This window comes from Diplotaxodon limnothrissa, linkage group LG20, assembly GCF_057381915.1.
Source record: "Diplotaxodon limnothrissa isolate DT_005_m linkage group LG20, D_limnothrissa_male_GT1.1, whole genome shotgun sequence".
NCBI lineage: Eukaryota > Metazoa > Chordata > Actinopteri > Cichliformes > Cichlidae > Diplotaxodon > Diplotaxodon limnothrissa.
Genome location: NC_140615.1, coordinates 24533754 through 24548143, shown reverse-complemented (window position 1 = coordinate 24548143; position 14390 = coordinate 24533754). Strand labels below are relative to the sequence as shown.

The 14390-nt window shown below is 37.8% G+C and overlaps 1 protein-coding gene across 2 annotated transcripts in view; it reads right to left on the bottom strand.

Moving 5' to 3' along the window:
* LOC146610981 (uncharacterized) overlaps positions 1–14390 on the bottom strand; it is a 31081-nt gene that overhangs the window by 6648 nt on the left and 10043 nt on the right. For both annotated transcript variants that reach the window (XM_085345648.1, XM_085345649.1), the window contains exons 8-16: positions 3191–3725; positions 2292–2451; positions 2088–2204; positions 1845–1949; positions 1529–1685; positions 806–1418; positions 553–706; positions 354–443; positions 54–249 (exon numbers count right to left, since the gene is read on the bottom strand). In XM_085345648.1, the coding sequence (XP_085201774.1) occupies positions 54–249; positions 354–443; positions 553–706; positions 806–1418; positions 1529–1685; positions 1845–1949; positions 2088–2204; positions 2292–2451; positions 3191–3725 (2127 nt within the window). The remainder of the gene's footprint in view (positions 1–53; positions 250–353; positions 444–552; positions 707–805; positions 1419–1528; positions 1686–1844; positions 1950–2087; positions 2205–2291; positions 2452–3190; positions 3726–14390) is intronic.

Genomic DNA, 14390 nt, shown 5'->3' with positions numbered 1-14390 from the left:
AACAGAAAAATGTCAATTATTTATGAATAGGCAGCAGTCAAAGCATTTCACACCTGGTCCTTCAAGAGGTTGTAGCATAGATGGGATTGGTTCCTTTGCACTGAGTGGGACAAGGTATACATCTTTGATGGAACGGCTGCTATTGGCGACCACACCGAAACGACCTCTGCTGCTGAAATAGGAAAAAAGGGAGACATAGGCGACCTCCTCTTCCTCTGTTGCAGGGTGAAACCGGATCACACATAACTCCTAACAAATACAAAGCAAACAAAAGTGCATGTAAAATACTGATGTAGCCTCAACATTATTATATGTGGTAAGATGCAAAAAGAAATACAGTATATTCTGCTTGCCTTTGTAACTGAGGTCTTTAGTTTTGCAACGTAGTCCCACACTGTTTGAGGCATGATTCGTCCTCCAATTTGTATAGTGTCAGGTAGATCCTATACAAACCACAAAAATAAATGCTTTTTATATCTCCACCCAGTGACAATTATAAATCCTTTTGATATAGCCAGTAAAAAATGTAATTAATATCATGCATTACAATACCGCTTTAAGATTTTCAGGAGATCCTGACACCAGATATCCCTTGGTGACAAACTTGGCTACAGTGAGCATGTTTAGAAAACCCTTCCACAGTATTTCCTGCTTTGCCAGGAACTGAGTTGTCTCACCATCAGCTGGAGATTCAGAGATCACTGTTCTGAAACAGAAACCACAACAATCACATGTACACAATGCCCAGCTTCTGGACAAATTTAAAACAAAAAGCAAAAAAACATTGGCTTGGAGTTCTTTATACCTCGAGCGTGGTCCATAAAGTCTGGGATCAGCAGTGGAAGATGGCTTCATTAAGATGGATTTAGGTACTGTTTTGGTTGGTGGTAGTGATGATGCTACGTTCGATGCAATGTTTTCTTTAACAAGAGCATAAGGAGCTGCCCGTTTATGAGTTGTGTTACTGGAACCAAAGGTGCTACTAGACGAAGCTGAGAACCTGTTTGCAGTGCGGGGATCACGACGCTGTGTAATGGTTACCGTGGAAACAGGTGGAACCAAAACTGGTATATATGGTCTTTTTGGTGCAGTAGCTTTAGAGGTATCTGGAGTTGGGGATGCAGGGGACTCTATGGTAGGAGAAGCAGGAGATTCTAAAGTGGGGGAGGCTGGAGAATCCATTACAGGAGAAGCAGGTGATTCCACTATAGTCAGTGCAGCAGAATCAATATTGAAATGGGATGAAGGGTCCAATAGGTTGGATGCTGGAGAATCCATGTCAGGAGAGTCAGGTGGTGCCAGAAGTGGGGAGTCACCCCCTGCAGACTTTCTCCAAGATGGTTCGTGCTTATCTCTGGATACAGATAGCTTGGATTTTTTCTTTGCAGGTTCCTCCTCTTCCATAGGTTGCATTTGGCCTTTAGGAAGGAACGACAAACTACTTTTAAAAATCTGAATTTAACAGCTAATCAGCAGACAATGATGTCTAGTAGTTTTTACATTTATTCTCATCGTTTTTTAAATTTACCTGTGCATATCTTGCATTTTAAGTCAAATAGATGAGTTTTGTGCTCTGATGTTGTGTCTTTTAGCATGCAGGCAAGAACATCTGGCACTGCATTGGCCAGGCTTGTTTGGCTTGCCCTGGGCTTGACTGCAGGAGCAGGAAGACTTCTCTTCTGTTCCTGTAAAGCAACATATACCAACACAAGAACACAAAAAAACAATTCTTAGTCGATGTTGATGTAACGCGTCATGAAAAAAAATATGATGTAAAAGACACAGCATAATCACCATAAAAACTGTGTATCCAACTGTTTAATTTAAATAAGATAGGTACGTACCATGCTATCAGGTTTTCTGTCAGATTTTGCAGGATTCAAACTGGGTAAATCAACCTTAACTGCTTCAGGCTTGGGCAAACTTATTTTAGCAGCTGTATCCTTAACCTAGAAAGACATAAGCAACCATTTAAGATAATCACTTATGACAAAAGCATTGGCTGATCTTTATCGGGCCTGATATCAAGTAGAAGCATACAATACAATTTTATTTCACTGATATGGTTTATGACTAATACTATTTACCACTGTTGTTTCTTTCACACTTGGCTCAGGTGCCTTGGTAGCCTGCATATCCTTCTGGCTCATCCTAACTAGTCTGAAAGGATTGATATCGCCATGTACCACACAGTATAACAAGCCCTAGAAGACATAAAGAAGTAGATTGTCAATTTGATTTATATTTATATGTACATAAACTAAAATTGGTGTTAACAAATTTCAACATACCTTGTTTCTTGGGTCTTTTAGGTTGAACATTATAGTTCTGTACTTGTTCATGTATTTGCTGTCTGTGTTGCGAAATATGTCAAACATCTCCATCTCAATGCTTGCAACAAGCTTTGCAGCTTCGCTCTCAGACATCTCCAAATCCTCACATTCACACACCCTTAGCAAATGGAAAAAGAAAAACAGTTAGTCCAGAAATATGCTGTTTTTCAAGACTGAGAGACATTTACTGAAAAAATTTAAAGCTTAGTTTGAGAAAACTGTTAAATTGTCTAGGACACTTATTTTCACTGTGTTGGTAATGCTACTTAATAACCAGTCACCGAGATGAGAATGATTCTGAATTGTGGAAGGCAAATAAAACAAATGTTGGTTCCCTCAGCGCAGTTCATTACTGCATGCTCAAGTAAATGGCCTGTATTTATATAGCGCTTTACTAGTCCCTAAGGACCCCAAAGCGCTTTACATATCCAGTCATCCACCCATTCACGCACACATTCACACACTGGTGATGGCAAGCTACATTGTAGCCACAGCCACCCTGGGGCGCACTGACAGAGGCGAGGCTGCCGGACACTGGCGCCACCGGGCCCTCTGACCACCACCAGTAGGCAACGGGTGAAGTGTCTTGCCCAAGGACACAACAACCGAGACTGTCCAAGCCGGGGCTCGAACCGGCAACCTTCCGATTACAAGGCGAACTCCCAACTCTTGAGCCACGATCGCCCCGTCATTTTTAAAAAACAAAAAGATACTATACTTACATTTTTTTCTACTAGACCTATTATTATATGTTTTTAATAATCTCATGTTACATTTACTCCCCCAAAAAAGCAGAATATGTGCAATAAAAAAACCTAAGGCTGTGACTTTCATTTAATCAGTGATATAGTTCTCACCTTTTGAACAGGATGCTGGTGAGAGAGCGCTGGATACTCTGTCTGACCTGGTTATTGGGTTGAGAGGGCCTGGAGGAGGGTGCACTGGGTGCGGGTGGCACCGGCAGATTTCGGGTTTCATTCAGGGGTGTGGGGGCTGAAGACAGCTTCTGGCATGATGCTGAGACTAATGTGTGGCTTGATGGAGACTGAGATCCAGACTGCTTCTTTGGTATAACATATGTGGTCTTCGTTATCATAAGAGCCCCAGTCTCATGATGTCTGCGCGCTGAGGTGGTTGGGGACGATGTGGCTGGAGTCGGGCTAGATTTTTCTGGGGCGGGTGTTATTAGGGGATCTGATTCTGATGACTGATGCTTTGGCAAGTCACTGTTTACAGTTTCCTTTGCTCCTTCTTCACAGTGGCTTTGTGGCTGGGCTGCTTCAGTGGTAGGTTTAGAAAGGAGACTTGCATCTAGTGAAGGGTCTTCTGGAGATTGTGCTGAAGGAGATACAGCTTCCTTCTCAGCCTCTACCTGTTCACTGTCCTTATTAGCTGTTGGGAAAAAAAAGCACAAGAGGCCATTCTGTAAATATGAAGAAATCTCTCAGAACAGTCTATCAAATAAATCTAACTGTGATAAGAACCAACATGGCACACTAGATAAGCAAGTAAGTGGCATCTTTAAAAAAAATAAATAAAAAAAAATCACAATTTCTTACTGCAAATCCATGAATAAAAACTGGTCTTGCACCCCATTAACTGCTCAGATACTAAACAGTAAATATAAAGATTTACAAGTTCTGTATCAGATTCAGAGTCCCATCTATAAGATTCGGATTCAAATTGCCAGATGTGTGAATAAACTTGTAGTTTATACGGCCAGATAATAATAGGTTAGGTGATTTAAAAAAATTCCTTTTGGTGATTTTATGACTGTAAAATTAGAAGAGGCAAAAACTGAATTACAGGCACAGAGACTCACAAGTACAGGCTCATGAACATTTAACATAAACCTGCTGTTTAAAAAAACACAAACTTTATTGTATAATACATCAAATGCTTCCCTACAATGATATTAAGGAAATTTATAGCACTTCTTAATTTGTTTTTTTTAGATTAACCAATTCAGCCTGGTTAAACATACTCTAAATGATAACAAGGTAAAATGTTGTACTTTGGAGCTACAATGATTAATCCAAGAGCAGTTTAGGCATTTTAAATTTGCATGTACAGCTACACTTAATATTTGCTTTTCAGCATCATTAGCACTGCCTGGCTTTACTCTCCTCACTGTTTGCAGTGAGAAGTCTTGCATTTATCTTAATTTATTTGTTTATTTTTTAGTTTTGCATTAAAAAACAACAACAAACTGAGCTAAAGTTCAAACAACTCTGAATACACTGAGTTTTATGTGTTTAATTTTTGGTTAATCAAATATCAAACCTTAGTAAAATGTGTTTTTATATGCTATTGTTGGGGCAATCACCCATTTTATTTATTTATTTATTTTTTGTAGATGCTGAGTTCACAATAAAGCCCAGTATAGGCGGATATTTGAAATCTATTGTGGAGAAGTCTTTGTTTGCTCATTGCTCCATGAATACTTTCATTCTGGCATATAACTATATTACTCTGTCTATCCAGAGTAATGCTAGCAAGTGAACTGTATATGTGCAGTTATTGTTTTCCGGTTCCACTCAGTGGAAGAAAAAGAAAAAGATCCTTTTTTGTATACATCTATATTCCATGTACATTTTGTATGACTTCAGTACTATGTGTTTGGTAACTCTTGTACAAAAAAAAGGACAGACTTTCCAAAACCTCTGCACTCCTGGGGTGTATTTGTTTTCCTCTCAAAGGCTTTTTAAAATTTATCAGCAATTATTGTTTACTGTGGAATGCTGAGGCATTAAAAAAGCGTGTTGAGTCTCATGAACACACTTCACATTTATCACTATGAATGAGAATTAACCACACAGGCATAGTTCTGTGATTCCAAACTACTGAAAAATAGACCCAATGTATCATTTATATTTAGATTACAAATTTCACATGCACACAAAATGTTTGATAAATGTGCTTTAGAGTTCTGCTATAAGGAGGAAAATCATAATCTACTGACTTCCTGTGCCTGATATAATAACACAAGTTCTTCCAAATAAAATTTCATAAGAAAAACTAACATCAGATCTTCATAAATCACACTGCCTCCTACTGTGTATTGGACTTGCTGTGTAAATAGCTGTCTGTGCATAAGACACATACAAATAGCTCTGATATATTAGTGCAGAGCCACTGGGATAATAAGCAAAAACATTACAATATAAAGCCAGTTGTATTGATGAGGATGTTTCCAAAAGGACGTTAATAATCCAGCCCAAAACCTGAACTTGGTATTGATATAAAGTTAATTGTTGCTATTTATGAATTACAGCTGAATGAAATGACAACATTTTATGTTAGCTCAACCAAAGACAACCAACAATAAAGGCTTGTGTGTAAACCTGTATAATCAAAGTGCCCCTGAGGACAGGTAATGTGACTATTACAGGTTATTCTAAATAGTTAATCCCATATTTAACCATGCTAATAATTTTTAAAAATGATTGATAATGATTTTACTATATTTATTATACTTTTACATATTTAACTTCAGTTTTATTGTGAGAGTAAATTATTTTTGTTCAACAGCTAAAACACCAAAAAAAAGAAAATATATGCAATTTGTATTGCATATATAAATTGATAAACTGCACAAGTGCAATAAAACATCCCAGCTTTGCATACTACTCTGTTAGGCAAAACTTTTTAAATTGCTATTTATAAACACAGCTTTTGAACCCTAACACAAATAATGCGTGCATTTTTCAGCCTTTCCACTTATAAAACTGATGAATTTTATGCATAACATATAATACACTGGTCCCATTTGGAATATCAGACAAATACCATCCAACCTCTGCAAGACCACACAAAGTCCTGTTGACGTTGTATGGTGTGGTTTGGAAGTCTTAATGTTCACATGTGGAAGTGTTTGAGTATTTATTGTGGGATTAGGACGGATGGCACAGTGTAGCCTCAGCTTAGCAAGAATGGGAAAGATGAGCTTTTTTAGGTCAGTGTATGGCATGACCATTATTATGAAGCAGGAGGCTTAAATCAATGCAATGTGAAGGAAATCAAGGAGACTTTGTATGAGTAATGTAGGCTCTTAACCTTGGATTATAAGGTGCCTTGAGGTGACTTATTGTGAGTTTGCACTACATCAATAAAAATTAAATGAACAGAAAAAGTGAACTTCCAGAAATGATGAACATTATGGTTAGAAAACCCAAATTGCTAAAAGAAAGAGGAAACAATGACACATCTTCAGAGAGACAGGAAGCACCGTAGATTGTAAAAAGAATTTGGAAAAGCAAGAAAATAAAAGATCAGGGATTTAGTGCGTCATCTGCAGAGATTTTACTGCTTTCTTTTGTCCACTGTCAAGCAGAAAGGCTTAAGACAAAATGAACAATATAAAAAAATAAGGATAGAGCAAAGGAACAAACATGCAAGTGAGTCACTTCTATGAGCTAAATCATGAAGAATCTTTATTTGTGTGATTAGGCTACTGTGTATGTGAGTCAAAGTGAGAAAGAAACAAGCATTTGCCACAGTGAGTAGGTGCAAAGTTATGATGCAAATCTTTTTCAGTTGTTCAGAACACATATCTATGAAACTCCTTATTTATTGACTAAAATTAAGAATGTCGTCACTTTAGGTATTTGTGCTGAAGTTTCAATAAATGTTCAGCAAGGGAGTTTTTCAGTCACAAACTTTGGTCTTCTGAAGGTACATTTCTGCTTTAATCCTGTTCTCATCCTTTGCATAATTTCCACTGTCCCATACCGTCAGACATCATTATAATGAAAATGAACACAAACACCAACCGATTAACACCTTGACATTCAGGATCCTCATGAGGACTTAAGGCAAAGGTTCCATCTACTATTTCTTTGATTAACCTAACCACTATCAGATGAGGTGTCTTCATAGTGTCCTACTATTAGTGAAAAAACAAGAGTGGGCCAGGTGTCAACAACTGATATTTGCTGCAGACTTCAGTAAAAACAGCTTTACTTTTCCCTGCTCACTATACGTGTTAATTGTAAATATTGCTTTTGTTGTTTTTCTGGTGTATTTACTGACAGATGTACTAAATCTGTCAGGAAATCAGTTATTGCACTGTGAAAAACACAGAGCGTCGATGTGGCAGCTAACTGCAGTTGGCTTAAAGTTTAAATAGCAATGAATCAGTATCTAGCTCCCATGAGGTCGTTTTGAAAGCTGCACCACAGGCATACCCAAACACAACCTGACAGCAGTCCCCCCTTTTTCTGTCAATGGACTTGAGGTAGAATATTTAATATACACTGATTTGGCAAAATATCATGACTACTGTCAGGCAAAGTGAATAATACTGATTGTCTCTTCATGATGGGCATTTGTTAGTGGGTGGGATATAACTAGGGGGCAAGTGAACATTTTTTATCCCCAAAATTGCTGTTTTAGAAGTAGGACACATGGGTAAGGGTAAGGATTGAGTTTTGATCAAAGTCAAATTGTGATGGCTAGATGACTGGGTAAGAACATCTCCAAAACTGCAGCTCTTGTGGAGAGTTCTGGGTCTACAGCAGGCAGTATCTATCAAAAGTGATTAAAGTAAGGAACCGTGGTGAACCAGCAACAGGTCATGGGAGGGCAAGGCTCACTAATGCATTTCGGGAGTGAAAGTTGTTCCATGTGGTCTGTTCCAACAAACAAGCTCCTGAGGCTCAAATTGTCGAAAAAGTTCATGCTGGTTCGTACAGTACATTGGAGTTTGTTGTGTAATGGGCTGCATAGCCACAGACCAGTCAGGGTGCCTGTAGTGACCCCCCTCCACCGCCAAAAAACAGAACGTGACCAGCAGAACTAGACCACAGGGGAATGGAAGAAGGTGGCCTGATCTGATGAACCACATTTTATTTTATATATACACTGTGCAATTTTTTCAGTCGCGTTATTCAGCTCCTGCTTAAATTGTACGATTGAATCGCAGGGGTTAGAAGTTCATGGGTCCCTATTCACGGTCTCACACTATACGGCCCGATGCTCTGATGCGACCTGAGTGCTCACACTGTGCGTCTATAACATGAGGTTTATAACACAAAATCTGTCACTTGCTCTCCCCCTCTTTCTGTCTTTCACTCACACAGACACACACACACCACCACCATCAACTTTGCTATATTGCTAATGAAAAACATTGACCAGGCAGCTGCAATTGAGCAGCAATGTCCATCCAACTCTTTTCATGGTTGATGCAGTCGTGATAATTTTGTGAGGCCACATCGAAAAGTTCTACGCGCTGCGCTGCCATGCTACTCCGTCTTTTTCACTTCCATTTCTGTGTTTGCGCGTGCGCAGTGTGAGGGTTTGCGTTGAAACCCTCACGAGGGGGCGACAGGATTTCAAACAGGTTTGATTTTCTTGTGACCATATGATTGCTGATCGGGAGCTGATCGTGAGGTTTTAATCGCTTCTCGTTATCCCATGTATACAACATGGGATGCATGACACACAAGTAAGGCCGAACTCGGGGCGATCCCCAAAACGGTCGCACGACTGAAAAATAGTCTCGAAATGGGCCAGTGTCTCAAAATCGCACAGTGTATGCCCAGCTTTAGGCAGTAGCTCATAATGTTATGCCTGATTGGTGTATTTACTAACAGCAACAGATTTACCAAGTTATTATCATAACTTTTTGTACCACTCTTTTTTTCTTTCTTTTTTAGCCAGACTGGTGTAATAATTTCCTTTTCTATTCATTTTGTAATTTTTCCAAGCAGGATATACTCATCCATCACAAGGCCCTGTCAAAATGGATGCATCTGATTTTTTTATTTTAAACAGTGCGATTTCTAATTTAACTATATTTTTTACAGCATTCTTAAGCATACGAATCCATCTAATCCAGGGGTGTCAAACTCAAATACACAGTGGGCCAAAATTCAAAACTGGAACAAAGTCGCGGGCTAACGTTAATATTTATTGAAATATATTTATTCCTCCAGATATAAGAATGAATCTTTTCTTATGGACTCAAACACGTTTTGCTGAAAAACTGAATATGGAACAAGCAAAGTTTAATACTAAACAATATATATATTAGCTGTATAATACCAGTAGGCCAGCTCTGATAGTAATTTGGTATGGCTTCGCGGGCCAAATGTAAGTAGGCTGCGGGCCAAATTTGGCCCGCGGGCCAGAGTTTGACACCTATGATCTAATCCATCCATATGCACAAAGAATAAGATAAAATAACAATGAATGTAATGATTTTTAAATAATTATTGTAGGTTCTTTACCTTACAACATAAAGTGCGACAAGGCAACTATTGATGTAATTTGGCGCTATATATAAACAAAACTGAAATGAATTTAAATCTTATAGTTTTTTTTCCTGCAATGACTCCAGCACTAAGAAATTATTACAACAATGCAATTAAGTGTTATCTGTAAAATCAACTTTTGCTTTAGCTTTATTCCCACTGCACAAACCAAATTTTTCTTCTCAATAAAACCTTTGAGTAGCTGAGATACAAACAATATACTGCATACACTGTATATACTTTTTATTTAAATTAAGCAATTAGTCTAAGTAAAAATATAATAATCCTGTTATTGAAATTGGGTCAGTCTTCTTTTTGAGGTTCTCTTTTCTTACATCTCTGGGTTTTCAGCACTGCTGCTATTTTTAAGTCACCCGTTGGAAGACCACTTGCATGTTGACATTTGTGATATACAAATGTTTTAACTTGAACCCAGGTTCTAAACATTAATGTATTACAAATTCAGACTGTGACCATCAACACGCAGAGTTCTGGAATGAACTTAAATAATTGCACGCCATTATGTGCCAGTACACATTTTTTTTAAGCAACACAATCTTTGCTCGCTGCAAGTTATGCACTTCCACAAAATGAAAATCAAATTAAAGGATAACTGTAATATGGTTGGGTGATTTCCTCCACAGTCCAGATGCCATACTGTTGCTTTCGGCATTGCTAATGGCCAGTAGCATACCCTCAATAATGCACACTGTGTAGCCCAAGCAGGAGAAGAGGGCACAGGTGAAAGAGAAACACACACACCAGGAGTACATTTTTGGTCCAGCTTGTGTTTTGTGTGTAAAATATTTCATCTGTCACACTTTCATTCTTCAACTGCCTAGTCCTAGACAGCTGAGTCCAGCAGTCGAAAAATACAGATCTTTTCTCATTTGATGATGATGGTTGAGCTTCATTGCTTCAGTGACTTCAAAGCAGCACAGAAGTCCAGACATGTACCTGTTTGTGTGCACCCAAGCATGCTCAGATACCTGTGTTGCAAGTGTCGGCTATATGTGGAGGTGCAAAATGAACCAAGAGCGAGGCAGACTCAATTTTTTATGAATCTTATAATAATGATAATTTAATGCATTACTTGGGAAATGAGATCTGTGAAAAAATGCCTTGACCTGAGAGCTATAGCTGCTCACTTTGCCCATAGGTGATCTCTGACATCCATCACCATAACCCTATACTGCTGACATACTGGACAAAGAACTGGTAAGGAGTACAGATGCACAAGTGCTAGGGAACTAAATGGGACTGAAAATAGCATCCGCATGGGAAGACGTCTGGATATGGGTCGGATGATGATCTTGAAAATGTGTTTCAGTCTTTAAAAAAACCTGTTGAGGCCTCAAAATTAATTTAGTTTCTAGCACCTTGTTGGGAGAACATCCAAGAGGAGTTGAAACTTTCAGAAATGGCGACAGTGATGAGTTCTCCAATGTGTTAAAAACTGTGTGGCAAATGATTGAACAAATTATGAACCAAATGCAAAGATTGGAGATTTTCTCATTTACGATACATATAACTGAAAAGTTCAGAGAAAATCTTTGTACACAGGGGACAAATCTAAAAACCAATACTAATCTTCAGATCCTCTGGCTGCCTGGATCAAAAATATTCCATAGTGCAAAATATTGTGATCAGAGTCACACCCAAATTGCAAGCAAACATATTCTGACCCTGCATTAACAAATACGAAAAAATAAAATAAAAAAATTCTAACTTAAAAAAAATAAAAAATAAATGTGAATCATGGAATTGGCATGCTTTGGACGAAGAAATAGAGCATCCATTAGAACTGTCATATTTATCAATGGTCAGCTTCTACTTAAAGGGTAAATTGGTGCACAATGGGTGGCTAACTTACACATCTGTGACCGATATTTGAAAGTTCTGCAGCAACATATACTGCTTGAGGCTTGCTCATTGCAGTAAGACATTACCAAGTCACATTATGCAAGTACTACAACAGCATGTCTCCTCTGCAGTGTGGCAGCTTAAAAAAAATTAAAAGATCAAATGATTTTCCCTTAGTTTCCAGTTTTAAAATCAAATATTTTTTCTCAACTTCAAATAAATTAGATTAAAGAAGAATCACAACGTTTTTGGAAATGACACTACCCTAATTTGATTTTATGAGGCGAGAAACATAATTAAGTTGGACCCAGAAGAAAATTTAAACTGTAAACCTCCTCCTCACATCTTTAAGACTCACTGAGAGTAGAATTTCAGTAATTTAATACATTTATAATCAAGTTGTGTTTTAATGATGAATAACATGCTGGGCTATTTTTCAATCAAGCTATTCCCTTCTGGTCATTAAACTTTTTTTTTAAAACTAAGACGGCATAATGTTACTGATCTTTTCACGTTCCCAACACAAAATCAAAATAGGGGTAAAGTAGGTTGAGAGCACTTCACACCAAATTTCACTGAACAAAAAAACCCCAAAACCCAAAAGAGTTTAAAAATGTTTGTAAGCTGCGTTTCTAAATATCTCCTTTCATAAATAAGAGATTATTCAGCACTGTTCTGCTATACATACTTACACACACACACACACACACACACACACACACACACACACACACACACACACACACCCACCCCTTCAGGAGAAAATAGTGAACGCTTCAAACACTGCAACTATAGGTATGCTAGCACATATGTTTGTTTTTTGATGGAAAAAAATCATTTAATTTCTTCAAAATGATACTACTTAGAATAATATTCAATAATAAATACTCTAGGTTACTAATTCTCTGCTATCACACAAGAATGTCAAGAAATCTCCACACTGAGCAGATGTCAAAAATGTGAACTACTCAGAACATCAGCAGTGTTCTTTCCATGGTTGCACATTATTTGTTTGGCCAGTAGAGGGTGCTTGTGTTTTACAATTAGGTTTGAGATGGTATTAAAAAGATTCGACTGTTGGAAAAAACACACTGAATATATACAGGCCTTTCGAAGCATGCAAGACAAAACTAAAGAGGTTTAAGATGCAGCCCCGAAAATAAAAAAAAAATGAAAAAAAAAAACCTTCAATCCGCTGAGGCAAAATTTCTCAAAATGGAATTTAACAATCAAGTATTTGTGCTCTGATTCAAATTAAATATAATACAGCCCCCTCTTTTCTTGGTGTAAACAATCAAACTAATCAAAAGTCTTTCCCTCAAAAGCTACACTACACACCATAAGGTTGCAGCTTGGTGCTCAACCTGAAAACAGTGAAGTCTATGAGGACATATAGCTATAATTTTCACACATGCAGCGCAGCTCCCAAACTTTTCTCGACACAGCCCAGCAGAGGTGGATGGGAGAATGCACATAAATGTCCAGCACAGCTGGATTGAACATAAATTTTCTTCAGCCTGCCAGCTCCCTTTCCAAAGTCTGTGTGATGTCTGATTGCAGGCAGGTGAAAATGGCACAGGCAACGATTAAATGCATTCACAGTTTGTGAGTGGGTGTCATGTTTGTGTACACCATTCCCAGGCAGCTCCTTCGTCCAAACCAAGCAGAATATTTTCAGAAGTGAGAAAGCATGAAGCAAACTATGACTATACATGAAGCCTGCTGAGTGCTACTTATGAATAAAGGATAACTTTGGATAATATTTGGACCTCGTTCTCCTGAAACTGTCTGGGCAACATGTGTGGTAATATCCTAAGAAATACTGTGGGGGAAAAATGCTTGCATGCCCGTATGTTATCCAGAAAATCATTCAGGTCTCATATGAAAGCATTTGTCATGTGCAAGCTCTATGAATACGAAATATCTGGTATTCATGCTTACTTCGTGACATGTGTTCAGAGGAGTGGGCTGAAAGTTGGATGCTGGTTTGGGAAGTTTGGAAAAGTAAGAAATATACTCTAAGCAAGAGCTTCACTCAGATAACGTCTGATACAATTCATTACCATCATCACAAAAATCATGACACCCATTGAATCACTCATCCATCACATCATATGTGTGTGCAGCTACACAATCAATTGAAAAGCTATAATTACTAATTAAAGGCTTCTCCAATCAGAAAGGTTATTCAGGGAAATATTATTACATACTCTTAAAGGTTACAAGTGTAAAGAATGGATGGAGACCACAGACCTTGTCCCTTCCTGCAACTCCAAACTGATCATAATCCAACAAGGCTTTGCATTTTCAGCTTCATTGGTTTTGTGTTTTGTCATGTGTGACAAGATGTGCTATGACACAAGTATGACAGGGACTACTGCAGCAGACCACTCAACTCCATCAGAGTTTTGAAAAGAAAAAAAAAAAAGGCCAAATCCATTTGTACAAGAAAAATAAAGCAGGTAAAGAATTTTTTATCCAGATGCAGTCACTGCTCTAAATCAAGACTAATTACTGCAATGTACTATAGCATTTTTTGTCTTCATAGTCATAATTATCTTCAACTGAAAGAGTTCGATTTATTGTATGAATGTTGTTTTATTTATTGCTTATTTTCATAGTGTGTACTATTTTAGAGGCACCTACAGAAGTAGCACATCTATTCGATGTATTTTATAATTCAACAAGGAATTCCAATTCTAAACGTTTTAACTTAAGAAATATATGTTAAAATGGATTTTTATGCTTTGTTGTTTTCCCTGCCTACTGAGCAATGAACTTGAGACAGAACCTGTTGTAAATAGCAAACTTTTTGCGATGAATATGGTCTTAGGTCAAGTTGATCAAATGTGTAGCAACAGTGATAAACGCTGCTCAAGATAAATAAAAAAATAAAAAAATCATAGCTGGTCACATTTTGGTTCTGTATTGTTTCCTT